At 46.7% G+C, this 12,653-nt stretch overlaps 1 protein-coding gene across 1 annotated transcript in view; it reads left to right on the top strand.

Annotated features, from left to right (window-relative positions):
• VWA5B1 (von Willebrand factor A domain containing 5B1) overlaps nucleotides 1-12,653 on the top strand; it is a 46,788-nt gene that overhangs the window by 18,258 nt on the left and 15,877 nt on the right. The window contains exons 9-11 of the mRNA XM_035120569.2: nucleotides 237-439; nucleotides 3,411-3,525; nucleotides 12,398-12,583. Of these exons, the coding sequence (XP_034976460.2) occupies nucleotides 237-439; nucleotides 3,411-3,525; nucleotides 12,398-12,583 (504 nt within the window). The remainder of the gene's footprint in view (nucleotides 1-236; nucleotides 440-3,410; nucleotides 3,526-12,397; nucleotides 12,584-12,653) is intronic.

The following is a 12,653-nucleotide window of genomic DNA, read 5'->3' as shown; positions in this document are numbered from 1 at the left end:
TGTGTTGCAACTGATGGAATCGATGGCGTTGTGTGTTTGGTTGCAGTGCCAGGCTTACAATAGTTTTGCAGGTGTGCTCTCAAGGCCCCCAAAAGTTGGTTGCTCCTCGCCTAGCATAGCCCTTACATAACCCTGCCCCATATCCTGCCTCTTGTTCACGTGAACCCCACCACAAATGCCGGTTTGCCTTTTGTTCATGTGTGAGCCCCCTGAGTGGTTCTTGTGCTCCTCTGCAGGAGAACCTGGCCGTTGCATGTGAAAGCATAAAGAAGATTCGTGCTGACATGGGGGGCACCAACGTCTTGTCGCCCTTGAGGTGGGTCATCCGGCAGCCGATCCACCAAGGCCACCCACGGCTGCTCTTCCTGCTGACCGACGGTGCTGTCAGCAACACGGGAAAGGTCATCGAGCTTGTCCGGAACCACTCGTTCTCCACTAGGTAGAAGCCCCTTCTGGCATTTCCTCCCCCCCCCTTTTGCAACAGCATCTCCCATCCTACACTGTATTGACAAATCTATTTATTGACTTGTGACCTTTATGCCGGGCTGAATGCAAAGGCAGATCTCCCCAGGACCAAGTGCCTTTCTGGGGCTTTGTAGAGGTTGAAAGCTCTTTCTGTGAGCTCCCAAGCTCTCAGTCTGACTGTACTATCATGTCTCCTTCATGTTTAAAACTGGAAGAAAGCTAAAGGAATCATGGATAGAGATCATGGTGGGAGGGAGGAGAATTGGCATTGTAGGCTAGTAGACTCTTATAGATTTGGTGAGGGTCAGTCTGGATGATGATACCTGTGGGTCTCTTCCAAACCTACAATTCTGTATCTGTGATGGCAGAATCTATAAGAGGGAACCTGGTGAACTTAGAATCATAGAATCATAGAATCATAGAGTTGGAAGAGACCACAAGGGCCATCCAGTCCAACCCCCTGCCAAGCAGGAAACACCATCAAAGCATTCCTGACAGATGGCTGTCAAGCCTCTGCTTAAAGACCTCCAAAGAAGGAGACTCCACCACACTCCTTGGTAGCAAATCCCACTGCCGAACAGCTCTTACTGTCAGGAAGTTCTTCCTAATGTTTAGGTGGAATTTTCTTTCTTGTAGTTTGAATCCGTTGCTCCGTGTCCGCTTCTCTGGAGCAGCAGAAAACAACCTTTCTCCCTCCTCTATATGACATCCTTTTATATATTTGAACATGGTTATCATATCACCCCTTAACCTTCTCTTCTCCAGGCTAAACATACCCAGCTCCCTAAGCCGTTCCTCAAAAGGCATCGTTTCCAGGCCTTTGACCATTTTGGTTGCCCTCTTCTGGACACGTTCCAGCTTATCAGTATCCTTCTTGAACTGTGGTGCCCAGAACTGGACACAGTACTCCAGGTGAGGTCTGACCAGAGCAGAATACAGTGGTACTATTACTTCCCTTGAGCTAGATGCTATACTCCTATTGATGCAGCCCAGAATTGCATTGGCTTTTTTAGCTGCTGCATCACACTGCTGACTCATGTCAAGTTTGTGGTCTACCAGACTAGTCAGACTTGTCAGACTAGTCCCTTTGTTGAGGAAATGACCCTAGCTAGCCAGCTAAGTAGGGACGCGGGTGGCGCTGTGGTCTAAACCACTGAGCCTTGGGCTTGCCGATCAGAAGGTCGGCGGTTCGAATCCTGCGACAGGGTGAGCTCCCGTTGCTCAGTCCCAGCTCCTGCCCACCTAGCAGTTTGAAAGCACGTCAAAGTGCAAGTAGATAAATAGGTACAGGTACTGCTCCGGCGGGAAGGTAAACGGCATTTCTGTGCGCTGCTCTGGTTCGCCAGAAGTGGCTTAGTCATGCTGGCTACATGACCCGGAAGCTATACGCTGGCTCCCTCGCCTATAGAGTGAGATGACTGCTGTCACCATCTGCAGTGATCATGGAGCCCAAGAAAGTAAAATCTCTCACTGCCTCCATTTCTTCCCCTTCTACTTGCCAGGAGGTGATGGGACCAGAGGCCATGATCTTGGTTTTTTTGATGTTGAGCTTCAGACCATATTTTGCGCTCTCCTCTTTCACCCTCATTAAAAGGTTCTTTAATTCCTCCTCACTTTCTGCCATCAAGGTTGTGTCATCTGCATATCTGAGGTTGTTGAGGGATATGCAAGTGCAAATCTGAATTAGCCCTGTAATTAAGTTGGCCTGTGCCATTGGGCTGGGAATGGTGTACAGTTAAGCAAAATCTGTGCTGATGAATGGATGCACATTTAAATCAGGCATGTGATGTTGAATGGGAGGCGATGCACAGTTAAGCCAAGCCTGTACGCTGGCTCCCTCGGCCAATAATGTGAGATGAGCACCGCAACCCCAGAGTCGTCCGCGACTGGACCTAATGGTCAGGGGTACCTTTACCTTTACCTTTGGCCAGCTAAGTACCCATCCTTTGCATCTTAAAGAGTGACCTCTGTTGCCATAGAGATGAATGAGTGGGCCTTTTCTCACCTCACCTGGCTGGATGCCACTTCATCCTAGAATGGCGCACAAACAAAAAGTAGTAGAATACAATAAAATGTAATAGAAACGAGTTAAAAAGAATAATTAAGATGCACCAGAACAGATTTAGAGCCAGCAATGATACGAGAGATTTTATAACCAAAGTTGAAGGCATGCACATAACAGCATCTGCAGTCTTGGTAACTATGCATGTGACATCATTATATACCAATATACCTTTAGAGGAGGCTCGCCGTATTGTGGAGAACATATTTCCTACTAGAGAATCCCAACAACCACCTACGTTTTTTCTCATGGAACTGGTTTACATTATTTTCGAACACAATTTTAAAAAATTTGTTACTGATTTTTATTTACAAACCAAAGGAGTGGCTATGGGGAGTGCTTGTGCCTGTAGCATAGCGAATCTCTTCATGGGAAAGACAGAGGAAGAGTATCTTATGAATCGAATGGCCAATCCTTTCTATGATAAAATACTTGTTTTATAAGAATTTGTCGAGGATTTGTTTTTAATATTTAAATCAGCGGAAGATATAACAGTAATTAGAGTGCAGCTTGCCCTAACAGCATACGAGTCAGCTCCTAGCAGCCGAAGTCCCTTCGCCCCCCCTCCCAATAAATGACAGTGGACAGCATCTTCTGTGCCTTAGTTTCCAAAAGCCTGTCTCTGAATAGGAAGGAAGGAACAGGAAGGAAGGATAACAAGGAGGAATCCTGTCTAACCCTGCTCAGGAGGGAATTTCACAAGGCAGGAGCAGCCACAGAAAAGTCTATCTCTCATGCCTCCACCAGCTGTGCTTCTGATGTTGATGGGAGCAAAATTCATTTGGAATTGCAGCCTTGCAGAACTTTCCACTGCCAGAGTCTCAGCATTTCCTTTCACCCCCATTGCAGGCGCATCCAATCCCTCTGTCTTTTCCTCTTACAGGTGCTATACTTTTGGCATTGGGCAGAATGCCTGTCGGAGGCTGGTGAATGGCCTGGCTGCCGTGTCCAAAGGAAGTGCGGAATTCCTGGTCGAGGGAGAGAGGTTGCAGCCAAAGGTACTGCTGTGGTTTTCCATCTCCTTTGCACCCATGAGAAACAACTGGAGTCTGCAAGAAAGGGTTGCAATGTGGGCTGCTCCTCTTCACTCTTCCAGCCAGCTAGCTGAATTACCGGATTATGAGAGAGGGAGAAAAAGTTCTTTACCTATCCCTCCCCCCCAACCCCACATACTTTCCATACAAAATGCATAGATCTATAAACTTTCTCTATCACATACAAAGACCATGACCCCAAAACGTAACCCCTGGGGAAGATACTGATGGGGAAGATACTGCAGCTCCTCCCAACCAGAGGAGCCCTTTAAGATAGCATAGCTGCTATCTGCTAAGACGTTTATCCAACAGGGGCCACTGAGAGCTGTCCAGGGTCCTGATGTCTGTTTAAGCTGCTTCTGCCTGACTTAGCCTGCCTGGAAAAACTATCTGATGGCTTCCAGTTCCCTGGCCCCAAGCTCTGATGCAACAAGCTATTGGGCTCCCCTTGAACCCAAGGAGGACTGTTGGGAATGATGGGAAGTGTGCTGTGGCAATAGGTACTTCCTATCGTTCTGGTGATATTGTCCCTGCCCGCTCAATACACTTGCTGCCTCCACTTCATCCTCTGCACGACTGTACAAGAATCACATGCAGAAGTAAAAGAAGACAGATCTAATTTAGAACACTCCAAAAAAGTGTGTGTGTGTGTGTGTATGTGTATATGTATGTATATATTGGGGCCTACAGATGGCAATTTGTGAACCGTGATTCAGAAAGTGGTGGTTGGAGGTGGGTTCTCAGACATGCTCCAAAGTGTCTAAGCAAATTTAAATCTACTCCAAAGCAAATCAATTGCAAGAGTTTTTCCACTGTGAAAATGTGCATAGATCTGCTCTCCACCCCCCCTTGTAAGTCTGGGGAAGGGCCAAAGTGTGCCCTGAAGACCAATCACTACTTCCAAGTCCATCTTCCCAAGTTAGGGACTAGAACAGGTGTCCCCAAACTAAGGCCCGGGGGCCGGATGCGGCCCAATCGCCTTCTAAATCCGGCCCGCCAACAGTCCGGGAATCAGCATGTTTTTACATGAGTAGAATGTGTCCTTTTATTTAAAATGCATCTCTGGGTTATTTGTGGGGCCTGCCTGGTGTTTTTATATGAGTAGAATGTGTGCTTTTATATAAAATGCATCTCTGGGTTATTTGTGGGGCATAGGAATTCGTTCATATTTTTTTTCCAAAATATAGTCCGGCCCCCCACAAGGTCTGAGGGACAGTGGACCGGCCCCCTGCTGAAAAAGTTTGCTGACCCCTGGGTTAGGGTGTGGGTGAGGGTTAGAGTTAGGGTTAGGGGGTTAGGGTTAGAGGGTGAGGGGTAGGGGTGAGGGGTGTGGGGTGTGGGGTAAGGTTGAGGGTTAGGGCTGCTCACTCCCTCTCGACAAGGGAGGATAGGTGGGAGGGTGGGCGTGTCGCAGGGTCAAGGTGAGGGTGAGGATGAGGATATGTGTTAGGGTAAGGGTGAGGGTGAGGGTTAGGGGTTAGGGGCTAGCGATTAGGGTTAGGGGTGAAGGTGAGGGTGAGGGTTTAGGGTTAGGGTGAGGGTTAGAGTTAGGGTTAGGGGGTGAGGGTTAGGGTGAGGGTGAGTATTAGGGTTAGGGGATAGGGGGGAGGGTTAGGGGTTAGGGTTAGGGGTTATGTGTTAGGGGTTAGGGTGAGGGTTAGGGTTAGAGGGTTAGGTTTAGGGGTTAGGGTTAGGGTGAGTGTGAGTGTGAGGGGTTAGGGTTAGAGGGTTAGGGTTAGGGTTAGGGTTTTAGAGGGTTAGGGTTAGGGTTTTAGAGGGTTAGGGTTAGGGTTTTACAGGGTTAGGGTTAGGGTTTTACAGGGTTAGGGTTAGGGTTTTAGAGGGTTAGGGTTAGGGTTTTAGAGGGTTAGGGTTTAGGGTTTAGGGTTTTAGAGGGTTAGGGTTAGGGTTTTAGAGGGTTGGAGGTTGGATGGCGGCGAACAGATTGAGGTTGAATCCTGACAAGACAGAAGTACTGTTCTTGGGGGATAGGCGGCGGGCAGGCGTGGAGGACTCCCTGGTCCTGAATGGGGTAACTGTGCCCCTGAAGGACCAGGTGCGCAGCCTGGGAGTCATTTTGGACTCACAGCTGTCCATGGAGGCGCAGGTCAATTCTGTGTCCAGGGCAGCTGTTTATCAGCTCCATCTGGTACGCAGGCTGAGACCCTACCTGCCTGCAGACTGTCTCACCAGAGTAGTGCATGCTCTGGTTATCTCCCGCTTGGACTACTGTAATGCGCTCTACGTGGGGTTACCTTTGAAGGTGACCCGGAAACTGCAATTAATCCAGGATGCGGCAGCTAGACTGGTGACTGGGAGTGGCTGCCGAGACCACATAACACCGGTCCTGAAAGACCTACATTGGCTCCCAGTACGTTTTCGAGCACAATTCAAAGTGTTGGTGCTGACCTTTAAAGCCCTAAACAGCCTCGGTCCAGTATACCTGAAGGAGCGTCTCCTCCCCCATCGTTCTGCCCGGACACTGAGATCCAGCACCGAGGGCCTTCTGGCGGTTCCCTCACTACGAGAAGCCAAGTTACAGGGAACCAGGCAGAGGGCCTTCTCGGTAGTGGCGCCCACCCTGTGGAATGCCCTCCCACCAGAGGTCAAAGAGAATAACAATTACCAGACCTTTAGAAGGCATCTTAAGGCAGCCCTGTTTAGGGAAGCTTTTAATGTTTGATTGATTTCTGTATTTTAATATTTTTTTGGAAGCCGCCCAGAGTGGTTGGGGGAACCCGGCCAGATGGGCGGGGTATAAATAATAAATTATTATTATATTATTATAAAAAGCCTAACATTTAAAGAGTTGTCAGTGTAGGGAGTCTGGCACACCAAGCTGCTTTGACATCACACTCAAACAAAAGCAGCCCTGTTTTATTGCTCCTCTCTTCCCCCCACCGCCCTTTCTGGCTAGTGAACACCCAGGTTCAGGTCCTGGCTAGAAAACAGAAGGGCAGGTTCCACTTCTTGAGAAAGTTACATCTCCTCTGCTTCTATTGTCTCCGATGCGGTGAAAGCAAACCCCTTTCTCCAACCAAGGCAGTTCTAATCTTCCTGCACATAGACACGCACTCCCCCGCCAATCTCCCTGCTCTTACATACAAAAGGGTAAATTGCATCTCTCTGGTGACTGGTCCGCGGGGCCGCTTTTCATCCAACATAACTGGGCCCACTCAATGTGTGGGCGTCAGAGAGCGGAGAAAGAGCACCAGCTGCCAAACTGCCTGCCTCCGCAGTCCTTCTGAGATTGGGGGAGTGGGGGGAGAGATCATTAGATGATCAGAAGTTTTAGACTCAACTGCAAGACTAACGCTGTGTTGTCACATTAAAAGACTGGAGCATCTTGGAGGAATTTTGAATTGTAATGAAATCCAGGGTGGGAATGCTTTTCCTGGTGGGATGATGGGATTAAAGGAGACACTGCAGAGGCTGTGCGGCTACTACATTTGATGGCTATGGTCCACCACCTGGCTCAGTACTGCCTACCACTGACTGGCAGCGGCTCCCCAAGGTTTCAGGCAGGGGAATGTCACCGCCTTACCTGGAGATGATGGAGAGAGAACCTGGGATGTTCAACAAACAAAGCAGGGGCTCTTCACTGAGTTATGGCCCTTCCCCCAGAAAACAGAATGACAAAGGAGGGTGCTGGCCTCAGATATGCTCTGCCTGGTTCTATTTTTCAGGCATAGTTTCTGTTTTCTGGACCCTGCCTCTGACAAATCTCTGCCTTATGGATTTTTGCCTCTTGTTAGAATTTTGATTGTTCAATGCACAATATCTTTTATTTTGCTCTAGGGATTTGATTCCTCCCTAGCATCTCAAGGAGCTACATCCCTGAGTGGAGGATGGATACCTCTCTATCAAACACACATGCAAATCCAAGCACACAAACCTTTACCCAAGCTAGGAATATCAGAAGCTGCCTGATACATGATACAAGCACATGGGAGTGTGTGTGTGTGTGTGTGTGTGTGTGTGTGTGTGTGTGTGTACAAAGAAACTGAAAGATGCAGCAAACTGTGCAGGAAAGATAATTGATTCCTCTAACTCACAGACAAGCAAAGGCTCTCTGAGATATCAGGCCTTCCCCAGCCCCTGCCTGTAGATGCCAAGGACCTGGGACCTTCTGAAGGCAAAGGATGAGGTCTACCAATAGGCTACAATGCTCATAATAAATACAGGAAGCTTCCTTAAGCACTAATTAGACATATGCTTCACGTAGCTCAGTACTGCCTACCTGCCAGGGCTTCAGGCTGTACCTGGAGATGCCCAAAGTGAAAATTGGAACCTTCTACATGAGGGGCACTGTTGCCTGGAGCTGATGGAAGCCGAAGTTCTAAACATCTGGAGTCACCAGGTTGGCAAAGGCTGCTCCGGTCCACCCTGATCAATGATCCCAAGTATGAGCCAGCAAATGAAACAATTCTTGAGAAAGTCTGGCTCAGATGCATGCAGTTGTCTTTGGTTCCCAAATGTGCTGACCTTAGAACGCTGGAGTAATATTGATAAGAACAAGAAAATGGAAACTCTGTGTGGTCTGAAATGAAGAAAGGAAGGGGGAGGGGAAGCTCAGGTATGGCTGTGTTGGAAAGACGCAGTAATTCCCCTCACCTCCATTTAAAAACAACAGGCAAGGGAAAAGAGACTGAGATGAGTTTAATTGGGCCATAAATCTCTTGCTGGAAGGAAAAGAATTTGGGGGCTGTGATAAGAACGCTGCAGAGATTCTGGGAGTTGGAAAGGAGTATTAAATCTTCAGCGCCTTCAAAAACTGCCCACCTTTTCCTAGGCTGATGGGGAAATTGCATAGATCTGCAACATGCTTTACTAGTGAGATGGAATGGTTTCTAGCAGACTGTTGCATGTTCCGAGACATTGAAGCAAGGGGCGGAGAGATAAGACCTCTGAGAAACTTTGAGATGCAGTTCCGTCCCAAGCCACGATGGGAGAAAACAACAGCTGGGAAGTGAAAGAGACAACACCGTATATGGACAGAAGGAATCTCCATGGATATAAGAGTTTTCAGATGCAGGGCACAATAAAGATAATAGTTTGAGTTCCTCACTTGAAGCTTTATAAATTTATATACTGTAACATCACGAATGGAAATAATTAATTATGTAGCTGTTAATGAAGGATTATTGTAATTGAAATGTAACTGACGTTAATTAGGATTATGGAAGACAGCGATATAAGATTGGAAATGCACCCAAACCATCATGCGGGGAGCCACTTTCACTAAAATGTAATAATTGGGAGTTGTTTGGCACTTTAATAATTGTATAGTTTGGGAATTAATTGTTATTGTTATAATTTGGCTATTTTGGGGGCTATATTGGAAAACTAATTTTAAAATGTCATTTAAAAAGTGTGCTGATCTTAATTGCCAATTTTGTCTCGGCTCATGCTCCTATGCAGTAGGGTGACCAAACTTAAACTGAGCTCATCGACCATCTTCCCTGCATTGGCTGACTCCAATAGAAATTCTTTAATGATAGAAAACAACTGATTCCAAAGCACTTCAAAGTTTGCACTGGCTTCCTAAAGCCAGGTGAAAACTCTCAGGCACACAAAAATGGGTGCACTGGGGCCATCATTCTGATGATTCTAGTCCAGGGGTCAGCAAACTTTTTCAGCAGGGGGCCGGTCCACTGTCCTTCAGACCTTGTGGGGAGCCGGACTATATTTTGAAAAAAAATATATGAACGAATTCCTATGCCCCACAAATAACCCAGAGATGCATTTTAAATAAAAGGACACATTCTACTCATGTAAAAACATGCTGATTCCCGGACCGTTGGCGGGCCGGATTTAGAAGGCGATTGGGCCGCATCCGGCCCCCGGGCCTTAGTTTGGGGACACATACCCTAACCCTCTAAAACCCTAACCCTCTAAAACCCTAACCCTCTAAAACCCTAACCCTAACCCTCTAAAACCCTAACCCTCTAAAACCCTAACCCTCTAAAACCCTAACCCTCTAAAACCCTAACCCTCTAAAACCCTAACCCTCTAAAACCCTAACCCTAACCCTCTAAAACCCTAACCCTAACCCTCTAAAACCCTAACCCTCTAAAACCCTAACCCTCTAAAACCCTAACCCTCTAAAACCCTAACCCTCTAAAACCCTAACCCTCTAAAACCCTGTGGAAGGACATGTGGATCCAGAATTGTCCTTCACAGTCACTTACGGACTCATTGTTAAAACCATGTCTATGGAAGACAATCTTACTCAGCTACGAGTGATCACCAGAGAAGAGAAGATGATGATTATTAGAGCAAAAGGAGGGAAAGTGTATTGCTCCTTGAGTTCCTTGGAGACATTGTATGGATGTTGAGGTGCAACTCTGCTTGCTTAGAAGACTCTGCATGGTGGGAGAGAGATATAGTGGGAGAGTCCAGATTCCTAAATTGTCTCTGTCCCTTTGATCTCTGTGCTGACCTGTCCTTTTAAGTCAAGGTATCATTTAAGTTTCATCATCTTTCCTCTTCCACATCCTCTCACGCTTTTTCTGGACTTGCAAGCGCCAAGGTCACGTTGCTTGTATCTTCCAAGAAAGAAGGGGCAATGGGAGCTTATTTGTTTCTCCAACTAGTTAGTTAGCTAGGGGTATAGAAATCTTTCCAAACAAGAATGCGCTTCCTTTAATAAACATAAGCTTCCTTATCTTACACTCAGTCCGAGTGCCTTCCAATTAAAGGTGTGCTCCAAGCAAGGATTCATTTTGCTAAAGGTAACCTCCTGCTGTTGCATACAAACACCAAGTGCTGACAGGAGGAAAGGTCAGATAAAAATGCCATGAATATATAAATGTTCACAAAACGTTTCGACCTCCCAACTCACAGTCCAGCAATGACACTTCTAATCAGGGTTGGTCGAGCTGGAAAATAAGGTTTCAAGAGTCTGTGGGCCACCAGCTCATCTCCTTCCAGTCTGGATTGTATAAATTCTTGCTGGCTCACAAGTTTTGCACAACTTTTAATTTTTTTGCACCCCCTTTTTTTTACAGATCAGCCAAGTTTGGTGTGAGGGGGGGGGGGGGAGAAAGAGACAGAGTAAATGAGGGGATGGAATTTATGTGACTTCAAAAGCTTGAGGTTCTCAGCTCTGTATCCCTGAGATGAAAGCAAGCATTTAGAGGGCCATTAATTTGGCCGTTGGACTGTTTGAAAAAGCAGTGTCAGCTGCTCTCGGGGGACACATGAAGCAGCCTCATCTAAAACAACACTTCCCTGTTTTGCAGTGTGATTTATAGCAGAAGGGTTCGCTCTCTTTTGCCTCTGAAAGCAGCTCCTGAACCATGGGCTGGTATGGAGAGGCAGAGGATTCTGAGGACTGCAGCATTGCAGACAACATTTTTTTTAAAAAAAGTAAGTGTAGTGTTTAGCGCGCCCTGTTCCTGGAGCACTAACACGAAGGAAGCAGCATAGGAATGAATCAAAATCAACAAAGCAGCTGTGGCACTTTCAATACATTTTAAAATACATTTATTGCATCATAAGCTTTCGAAAGCATGTCAAAGTGCAAGTAGATAAATAGGTACTGCTCCAGCGGGAAGGTAAACGGCGTTTCCGTGCGCTGCTCTGGTTCGTCAGAAGCGGCTTTGTCATGCTGGCCACATGACCTGGAAGCTGTACGCCGGCTCCCTCAGCCAGTAAAGTGAGATGAGCGCCGCAACCCCAGAGTCGGTCATGACTGGACCTAATGGTCAGGGGTCCCTTTACCTTTAAGCTTTCAGAAGGTGGAGTTAGGAGTGAGCAGATTCACCACCCCGACACACACACACACACACACACACACACACACACACACACATATATTGTTCATGGGTTTGCTCTGTCTTGTGTTTCACTTCTCCTGAACTCTGTTTAATTGGAGCCATACTCAGTGGTTTCACTCATAAGGATTGAAGTATCTGTCCGTTTCAGCTTCTCTCGGTTTCTCATTCTTAAATTCAGTTCTCCACATTTCCACAGCAACATTTGCGATTCTTTAAAAAGCGAAAAAGTCATCAGCATTTTGGTGCAGATTTCTCCTGATAAGTGCATTTGTATGCATTTTCTCCCCGAAATAACATGTTCCCCCCTCCCCAAGCAATTTCCCCATATATAATGCATTTTCTATGTTACGTTCACCAACGTTATTGGACTTTGGTATGCAGTGTGTGGGTTGTGAATTTGGCTTAGAGAGAGTGAGCTTTACCTGTTGCAATCACACATAGGGATTTGAACCGTTGCTTAAGAATCACTTTGAGCCTTCGCTTAAAAATAAAACAAGATTCTAGTCCTCATGTTTCTAAGGGCTGGTTTAAATAGGAAATTGTATTATGTTGAGTCAGACCATTGGTCTATCTAATTTAGTAACTGTGTCACTGACTGACAGTGGCTCTCCAAAGTTTCAGACAGGTCTCTCTCAGCCCTACCTGGAAATGTTTGGAATTGAACCTGGAAATTTTTGCATGCAAAGCATAAACTTTGCCAATGAGGCGTGTTGTTTCTCACATTCTCCTACCTTTTATGCATGGGAGCAGGTGTTGATTTGGGTTTTTAGGGCTTTCTAGTTCAATGCCAGTACATCAATTATTCCTAGAAACAAGCTAAGCACCCATGAAGCTCTTTATTCTGCCAACTTTCCATAGCAGTGAGCAGCCTTGCGTCCATATTCTGCTCTAACCGAAATTTCCAAGCGGCCTTCAAAGGCAGCTCCAGGTAGAACTCATGGCAGTAGTCCAGCCTGAATATGTGGATAACTATGACCAGATCTCAGCACAAAGCTTTACCAGTACACGTGATTGGAATCTGATTTGACAGACTTGCTCTTGCTCTGGGTTCCCAGATGATAAAATCTCTGAAGAAGGCGATGGCTCCTGTCGTTAGCGATGTCTCGGTGGACTGGGTCTTCCCTGAAACAGCCGAAGTCTTAATCTCTCCTGTCAGTGCCAGCTGCCTTTTTCCAGGGGACCGGTTGGTGGGCTACAGCATTGTCTGTGATACGTCCCTGTATGTTTCTAACCCCAGGCTGGTGAGTAACTCCCCACAGTAAACCTTCTGCTTAATATAATGCCATTAACGATATGCGTCCAGGATCTGGC

Source organism: Zootoca vivipara, chromosome 6, assembly GCF_963506605.1.
Source record: "Zootoca vivipara chromosome 6, rZooViv1.1, whole genome shotgun sequence".
Classification (NCBI taxonomy): Eukaryota; Metazoa; Chordata; class Lepidosauria; order Squamata; family Lacertidae; genus Zootoca; species Zootoca vivipara.
This window is presented reverse-complemented; position numbering and strand designations above follow the sequence as displayed.